This window comes from Panicum virgatum, chromosome 2N, assembly GCF_016808335.1.
Source record: "Panicum virgatum strain AP13 chromosome 2N, P.virgatum_v5, whole genome shotgun sequence".
NCBI lineage: Eukaryota > Viridiplantae > Streptophyta > Magnoliopsida > Poales > Poaceae > Panicum > Panicum virgatum.
In genome coordinates, this window is record NC_053146.1 from 36,858,222 (window position 1) to 36,867,521 (window position 9,300).

Sequence of the window (9,300 nt, forward strand, 5' to 3'; positions counted from 1 at the left end):
CAAAAATTGGTATACTCATCTTACCATACTTGCAGGAGCGTCTTGTTCTTAGGCAGGCAATTAAACCATGCCAGAACAATAATACCCTACGTCACCGACCAGTGGGCCCCGGGCGAACGGATGCCCCGGTTCTGGAAGGCCGTTACTAGTCACTTCTGGCTCTCCCACCGATCTGTCAACCACGTCTCCACTGACATCGGGTCCCACCTGTGTTGCTACCCTACTGTCAGTGAGAGAGTCTACTGGCACTACTAGCCGCAGGCCTCTTTGGCAGTGATCAAAGGCTACTACTAAAGAACACACTCCGGGCGTTTTATTGCCTGCCCGCTTTCTATCTCCATTTCCTGCCGGGTGGAAGATCGCCGTCGCGCGGTCGCAGTCCTAGATTCGCGAGCGCGCGGCTGCCGACACCACCACCGACGTACGGATCCCATGGCGCAGGTGAGCATCGTGACGGCGGCGCGGAGGGAGGCTGCGGCGGAGCAGGCGGGGGCCGCCGCCGTGGCCGTGCTCAACCCAGGCGCCAGGGAGTTCCTCCCGTGGTGGCGCCAGGGGAGCGCCGCCGTGATCGTGAAGAAGGCCCTCTCGGTCGACGCGCCCGAGTTCGTGACGCCGGCAAACAAAGGGCCCGCGGCGGCCGACGCCGGCGGCAATGATGCGACCCCGCCGGGAAACGTCCGAACGGGGAGGGTAAGCACGCGCCCCCAGATGACAAATAAATGCACACAGCTCACGCGTGTTTGTCTGCATTCCTTTCTTCCTCGATCTCGCATAACAGCACGCGCTTGTCGCCATTTCTTCTCCTTCCTTTGCTTTGCTTCTGGATTTCCTCTGGGAAAGGATTTAGCAGTTTTCGGATGGTGTTTCACGCGCTTTCCTTTTTTTTTTCTGGCTCAATCGCTCCTCCGATCGATCCTTCCGCGGTTGCATCAGATCGATCCGGGGGTTCCCCGTTCTTGGCGTGGACACGCAGCGGAACAAGGGGGGGATGCTGCTCTCTTCTGTATTAATTCTAGCGCTTCGCTTCTTAATTTCTATTGAGGAAAACTGATTTTAGGTTTAGGGTTTTGCTTCAAAGATGCTCCTGGCTGCAACCCGCTGATATATACTCCTTGATTTGATCTTTAATTTCTCTAGCTGTGGATGATCCTTTACACACCTGGAGCTATTTTTTTGTGCTGGGTTCGTCTACTCCTTTTATTTCAAATAATTCTGAGATAGAATTGTTCATCATTCCAAATTTCATTAGAATGGACAAGGGGGAACCTAATCTGTCCAACACATGACAGCAGAGCCAAGATTCAGTATTTCAGTCCAGCAGGCTCTCTAGCATCCTGCTGATCCTAGCTAATATATTAATCCCATGTTTTCAAGAGCTAGCGAACGCATTTCAAAGAATGGGTGCATGCATGCTTGCTCTTCTGTCTCAAAATTCAAATAGAAGATGCCCATCAGTGCCAGTCTCAGCCCCATTTCATATATCCCCGTGGGCTTCCCACCTATATCTTCTCTTGATTTAACTATATTTAAATGAATTAGGCATCAATACTTACCTTCTATTCATTGCAAAAAAAGAAAAAAAAGAAACAACATTCTGAGCTACTTGGATTGTATTGTGAGTTCTCAATCTCTATACGCCAGGTTCATATCGCCCAAGTCAGTGGCGGAGAGGATGTACGGTAAAACTAATAAGAGGGTCGGAGCGGGCCATTATTTTGTTGGCAAGAACTATTATTCACAAAGTTTTGGGGGGCTACAATAGTATTACTAGCTAATTCTATATTACCACAAAAAAGCTAATTCTATATTATTGCATATATGTGAATAGCAGGTTACAATTCATCTGTGCACATCGCACACATCTTGCATGTCCATACTAGAACAGAATAAATTCCTAACTAAATGCATGTTTTTGCAATATACTAAAATAGAAATTGGGCCTACTGACGCTAAAGGATAATATGCTAACCGAGGCCGACACATGTCTATCTCCATATATACCACATTCATTTTTGGCTAAATGTTTATATTTGCTTGACAGGTGTAGGAAGGCTGTTTATGATCTCCAGAAATATTTGCATTTCTGATCTGAGGGCATTATTAGCTTTTCTGTATCTTATGGTTTAGTTTTTTTGGGCAAAATAGGCAATCTCGTCCTTGAACTTTTGCTCTAGAGTCAAGTTCGTCCCTATACTTTTGAAAAGGCCAAATTAGTCCTCGAACTCTTGTTTTTGGATCAATTTCGTCCTCCATCTGAGTTGGATGTCCACATACGCGTCCAACTCAGCCAGCTACACTTAAAATGTCTTACATGCCCCTCATTCCATTCAGCTCACCAGCTAGCTCATTTTTATTTAGAACTGGAGAACAAGTTAGCTCCTGTAGAAGTGAGGAACAAGAAATGGAGGTTCACGGTTGATCTTAGAATAAAAATGAGCTAGCTGGTGAGCTGAATAGAATGAGGGGTACGTATAACATTTTATATGCGTCTCGATGAGTTGGACGCCTAGGTGGATGTCCAGCTCGGATGGAGGATAAAATTGATGTTGAAAACCAAAGTTCGAGGACTAAATTGGCCTTCTCAAAAGTACAGAGACGAACTTAACCTTAGAGCAAAAGTTCAAGGATGAGATTGCCTATTTTGCTTTTTTTTTCTTTTCTGACATTCCCAAGCAGATCTGAATAATGTGCTTCTTTTTCGGATTTCAGCATTGCGCGCGTAGAATGATTTTATTATATATACCAATCTGGCAATCTAGCAAGATATGTACATCTTTCGATCCCTACGTGTCATTGAATGCTTCTTTATCTGATGTGATCATTAATTATATTGTTTTATAGAGGGGTGCTTACAGGCCTCGAAAGTCGTTGTCTCGGTCGCAAGAAGCTGTAAAAAGAACAGTCTTTGTCAAATACATTGACCACACTGTAAGTCTAGTAGCAAGTTTTATGAGTCCTTCGGTACTTTAAGATCAATGTATGTAATATATCTTTGCTGTTCTATTCTTTTAATTTGTTTCAGATTACTGAGCAGATCCTGGCTGCACTATTCTGGTCATATGGGACTGTATGTCTTTTCCATCCATATGCTGCCTCTGATTTGATACATTTAATTTAATGATTATATTGTATGGATTTGTGGTTTTGCCATGTTCTAGGTGCAGATACAATTTCCCCCCCAACATGATGCACTTACCTTGTGGAATAAATTGAGTCAATGAATTGATTAATATTTTATTGGTTTGTTTGTCATTTCTAAAATTTACATTGCTTGGGACCCTAAGAGTAAGGATATATAAGTATAGTAGTGCATGGAAGAGCACAGTGCATTTATCTACATAATGAACAGTTAGAGATCGAATCTAGCTAGGTCTATGGGAGTCAACAAAGAATCTTCTCTAATCAAATTTCTTTTTAAATCAACAAGCATTGTTCTATATTTGGCAAATATAGGGCAATGACATCATGTTATGATGAAGGTGTTATATTGGCCTATTAATATTGCAACAGATAATTAGCTTTGTTTACTTAGGATGAAGTTACTTTGCAAAGCTTCTATGTTTACGTTTGTAAATTAAAGAGAACTTGATTTTATACTGTGCATGGATGATGCTGAAATATGGGGTTGCACCCAACAGAGTAATTAGCTCGTGATTGATAGATGAATTTTCCCATATTTGGGTGTGTTGCCCTATACGATCTTTTGGTGAATGCAATATTATGCTAGCTGCAGCTGCATTATTATGTACTCAAAAGAATTTTTGTTGCATAGGCATAAATATTTTGATGTGATTCAAACTTCGACAAAAGTAGATAATGCAGAAAAGAGCATAGCTGTTATACATGACAGGTTGACATTGATAAGAACCATATGTTTGCCGGGACATGTAAAGGATAAGGATTGAATGACACACACACAACGCTAATCTTCTTTGTATTATTTCACTATGTGTTATGCATGGCTTATTAGTGTGTCGAACATTGGGGGGGGGGGGGGGGGTTGGTTTGCATGAATGCCTCATATTTGTATTTTGTTTTTACATAGCATACCAGTTCTAGAAATTTTATATAAAAAGTGTTTAGGATGCGCTTGCTAGTCGACAATTTGCATCTAGCTTCGTAATACTAATATAACATAGCAGGTGGTAAAATGAAAAACAAAAACAAATTAAACGTGTAGAAGCTAAATGAAAAGATATGTATATTCACAACATGTTTGATTTGTAACCGTACATATATGCGGTGATAAGTGTTTAGAGCCCTTGAAGGGTTTTCTGATGCACGAACTGGTTACTGGTCATCAAGAAAAAATTCTGTAAGGTTCATGTTTTATGATGCTTATTATTATTGTCAATTAATGCAAATAAGCGACCCCCCTTACAATAGTTTAAGAGAGGAGCTCATTCCTGAAGTATCCCCTAAAATGGAATGGTTAGCAAAGTACCTTGGTCTGCATTGTGATAATTTATGAATATCATATAGCATGTTCTGTTTGGAGTAATGATGCACAAAAATTTGGGAGGAATTAGTAAAAATACAGGACAGCTAGTTAACTACATTATACAGTGCCACTCATGATAACACAAAACAACCTCAAACTGACCAAACATGTATTGCTCTTCAATATAATGCTACATACAATCCTTTTGTGCATTTTAATTTTGAAATATTGTCTTGTGTGTGGTGCGTCAGTATTACTTAATAATAACAACACCTCATAGTATAGTGTAATTAGAATAATTTAATAATTGACATGAATATCTCACGATGCAGTAGTGTTTGCATTGTACATGTATTGCAACAGGTGGTGCATTGTCGCATCTGTGGAGACCACTCGAATGGTCTCAGGTTTGGTTTTGTTGAGTTCCAACGTGAGGGTAAGTTACCAATTTCAAACTCAAATAGTGTCTTTGATTTCATAAAATAATTAATCTTTAATTTGCTCATCATTGCGAACTAAATTTTATGTAAAGAAAAACCCTATCTCAGTACTTCAAAACTTTTCAGAGGAAGCATACTCTGCATTATTACTTAATGGAATCATTGTCGGGATGAACCCTCTGAGTGTTTCACCTTCAAGGACTGCAATCTGCCCTATCAACCCCAGGTTCCTTCCTCAGGTTAGAACAAGAACAAATAAATCCTTTGGCAAGCTTCGGTTTCCCCCTAATAAAGATGTAGAAAATGCCTAATTTACTAATATATATTAGTTGTTTGCCTGTTGTGTATGTAGTCTGAAGCTGAGTGGGAGATGTGCTCGAGGACTATCTATTGCACAAATATCAGCAAGATTGTATGTAAAACTTAAATATTCATTAGTTTCACATAAATTAGGATTCATATGCCCACAAATTTCTCTTTAGTTGTTATATTTATTTACTTCCATGTTAACTTTTACAGGTCCAAAGTAGTGATCTGAAAGCCTTTTGCGAGGCATACTTTGGCAAGGTCAAGACAAAATCATTTAGCAAATTGTTACTCCACTTGTTAATTTTGAAAAATAAAGTCACGTGCCATTTCTGTGTTTATCATCTATGATGATATAAATTGTTGCCATCTTTTGTTTTCATTGCATCACAGGTTTGCCGCCTCAAGCTTCTGGATAATGACAGGCCCTCGACAAACTTAGCTTTCATTGAGTTTGCTGAGGTACGTAATAGTCTGAAAAGTTCATGGCAGTAACTTTTTTCTGCCCTCATCAATTGATGACATACTGAGTAGGACTTATAATTTGAATTTGTATGTAGTTCTTTACTCAGTTTATGTTGCATGCTCTAGTGCTCAGACATCCTTGCACTAATATGCTGTGTTTTTTTTCCCTCAACTCTTAAAAATTATTGTCGACACCAAATACAAGATCAACATTATACAAACAGATATTGTGTTCTTTTTTTACCGTTCAACTTATAATTTTATTGCAAGCTATCAAACACCATTCCATGCACTGAAACTGACAGATAGAAAATTCCGACATGCATGCATGAGTCCTTTTATTTGCTTTCTTGAAGCAGGAGTATACACTGTCTACGTGATACAAATTAAACCCGAGGATGGAACTCATCATATCGATCTATGGTCACCTGTTGAGCTACAGATAAGACTAACTATTGTGTATCTTGCACAATTACATGTGTCCACTAGGTTGATGCTGCTATTGCTGCTCTGGGGTGTGACGGCATTTTCGCTGGTGGTCACCGAATCAGGTTTACACTATCCTTCTTGTTTTTTTCGATCTGTTCTCCTCAGTATTTCATCATCAACAGTTCAGTTACCTTATAATCTCATCAGTGCCAGACTGCTGACTTAGTTCTGTGGCCGGTTGCTTTTTTGGTCTGCAGGATATGCCCATCCAAGACCCCGATAAGGGGCTACTGCTATGGGAGATCGCCTGTGGTGGCAGGGGCGTTGGTGGACACTAACCAAGTTGCACCACCGGAACTGTTGCCAGTGAATGGTGGCTCCACCATGGTTTCTTGATCCGGTAATCTACTAATCATCAGTTGCATGTGGCTGACTCATGTTATATTACATGGGTGTCATGTAAACTCTCCAGATTGTTGGGTATGCTGTGCTTGTTTGTGACTGCATATATTGTATGTATGATTGAGCCTCTGATGTGTGTGGTAACATATAACGGCTGATTCCCTTCAGATCCATGGCTGCCTTTGTGAAACTACTGCAACATCGCTAGCTGCCTAGTTGTTTAAACACAAAGAACCTATTGAGAAGAAGGAGTTTTCATATCAATGGAGGAAATTATAGTTGTGTAATGTGTAATGAAAACATTGAAGAAACAGCATTTCACTTGTTCTTCAACTGCAACTTTGGTAGAGCTTGCTGGGGCAAGATTGGCATGCAATGGAATCAGAACCTTCCATTCTTCAGAATGATGAAGACAGCTCAAGAATTAAACAACAACAGTTTCTTCATGGAGATTTTTATTATAGCTTGCTGGAATATATGGAAACAGAGGAATGCTTTAATATTTGAGGGCATCAGGCCATCCATCAACTCATGGACCTTCCACTTCATTGAGGAGGCCAAGTTACAATCTCACAGATTAAAAGATAACAGTAGAGAGGACTTTCTAAATTGGGTCAATTCTGTACAGTAGCTACCATGTGTAGCATCTGAAGTTTTTTTTTTAATGGGGATCATGCCATCCCCATGCTTTGTACAACTTTTTACTTATTTTTATTATTTTTAATATACTACCACAGTGGGGGTCTCCCCTGCTGTACAGTTCAAAAAAAAAACCTGGGTTGTGCAGAGACTTGTGCACAATTCAGGAAAACCTTTATTTGACATGCCGTCCATGTGGTTCCCTGGACTAAAAGGAAAACCCATTTCATGTGACGGAGTGTACGTGTTTTCTCTCATTTATCTGGGGAGCTCAGATTCTCAAGTTACAACTAAATTAAATGACTCAGGGTGATGGCACACGAACATGTGCATACTCCACACATGTGATGGCAGCTTGCTGCATGCGTACACCAACTAAGTACATATCCCCCTAATTAAGACACATGCCTATAAATAAACCCTGTGTTTATCCAGTGCTGAGAGCACACACTGACACACACATGTATGTAAAAGATGGATGCCCCTGCTATTCAATCTTACAAGGTGATGCCCCGTGCGTTTACAACGTGACCACAGATGGGAGTGGCTGTCAGCATTCTCGAACTAGAGGCTGTGACACCTCACTTTGGAAGGAACACTACATTAACCCTAATGGGCTAAGATTAAGGATAGGAGAATGAGAAGCGAAAAGAGGTGTAAGAATGACCCAAGTCAAATCTTGATCAAATTTGGACAAAATTCATCCAAATTTAAAAGTTTGAAAAAATTAAAAAGGAACAGAAGAGGAAGAGTGTCAAACAGAAGAAGAAGTCAAGAAAGGATCAATTATGTGGTTTAAATTTAAATTCTAAAGCAAATAGTTTAGATCAAACATAAATATCAATTGTGGTTGATTAGCCATGTTGTGCAGCTTTAAATTTGAAATTGGCATAAACATGTGAATTTCAGCCAGTATGAAAAATGAAGTACAAGTTGTGTACTATGTAGTGGAGCCAAGTTTGAGTGGAGTTGACACTACTACAAAAACGGATTTTAGAGGGGAGTAAAAACATATTTTTAGGGGCGAGCGCGATACCCGTCCCTAGTTCTTACCGCTACAACTACAAATGATATTTGTAGGGAACCAAGTGTACATAGATGCTTAAGGAACCAAGTGTAGTCCAAGTGCACGCCAGTGATGGCCGAGTTGTGGCTGTTGGTATTTGTTACGGTCACATATAAATCTGCAAGTGCACACAATACCGTTATAACATTTTACCTATGAATATTCAAGGTGTCTTATTTATATTTTGCAAAGAAGATAGTGGTTAAATAGCTAAATTCATGATTAAATCTCAATTGAATATCCAATGTACAAACAAGAGTAAGTATAATGTGGGTATAGAGGTTGTGTGTCACACAAGATTACTCAAGCCCAACAAGAAGACTTAGGTAGGGAGAAAGGTAGAAGACAACTAGTAGGGATCTATGTAATTAATCTGAACATACAATCTTAGCTTATATTGTACACACATACACATGATTAGGACCCAGCTCTAGGCTCTTAGGCAACCAAGAGAACCGCACATGACTGGCAGAGGAGCCGCTAGCCAACACGGCTACTTTATGGACGTCTTACCGATCTATCTGAATGTGGAGGATTTTGGAGGATAGATAGGACTGTCACCACCTACCTCATGCCTCTACAAACCATGGGATAGATCTGCATTCAGCAATACTTGCCTAACCAAGGTCCATGCACCCCGCGTGGAGCCCCGACCCTCCAGATCAACCGCCATTGCACTAGAGCAAATGTATGATGTCGGTGTTTACCGCCAAGCCTGCTCAGGGATACCCTTAGCAATAGGGTTTGTAGGTAGGGATCAACGGCTCTGGAACTCGATGGTGCAAGGAACACAGATTTAGACAGATTCGGGCTGCGAGTTGTGTAATATCCTACGTCCTGTGTGGTGGTTTGTATTGCCTTAGGTGTTCATGTGTTTCGAGGGGGTCCCTTCCCGCCCTTATATATCCGGGGGGACAGGGTTATATGGAAAGTCCTAACCGAGTACAGATGGTGTCCTACTACAGCACGATCGGTAGTTTCCTTTGTACTAAGTTCTACGCCTATTCGGGTAGTTTACAAGAGAGGTAAGGTACATCCATGAGCTATCTCTTACTCTAGAACATTCTATGCCTATAAGCAGTCCCGCTACCCTGGGTCTGACAAGCCCCCGA

General features: G+C 40.8%; 1 protein-coding gene across 1 annotated transcript; it reads left to right on the top strand.

The window, feature by feature from the left end:
* The first annotated feature begins 432 nt into the window (after positions 1-432).
* LOC120662566 (polyadenylate-binding protein-interacting protein 8-like) lies at positions 433-6,610 on the top strand. Its single transcript, XM_039941690.1, has 11 exons — positions 433-441; positions 553-690; positions 2,842-2,928; positions 3,023-3,067; positions 4,805-4,877; positions 5,008-5,120; positions 5,234-5,293; positions 5,401-5,448; positions 5,581-5,649; positions 6,142-6,203; positions 6,339-6,610. Exons 1-11 carry the CDS (start codon positions 433-435, stop codon positions 6,475-6,477), a joined length of 843 nt encoding a protein of 280 aa, XP_039797624.1. The 3' UTR covers positions 6,478-6,610.
* Positions 6,611-9,300: the final 2,690 nt, after the last annotated feature.

Coding starts and splice junctions, on each gene's coding strand:
- LOC120662566 (XM_039941690.1), top strand. Junction 691..2,841: donor GAAACGTCCGAACGGGGAGG/GTAAGCACGCGC, acceptor ATTGTTTTATAG/AGGGGTGCTTACAGGCCTCG. Junction 5,294..5,400: donor GCACAAATATCAGCAAGATT/GTATGTAAAACT, acceptor TAACTTTTACAG/GTCCAAAGTAGTGATCTGAA.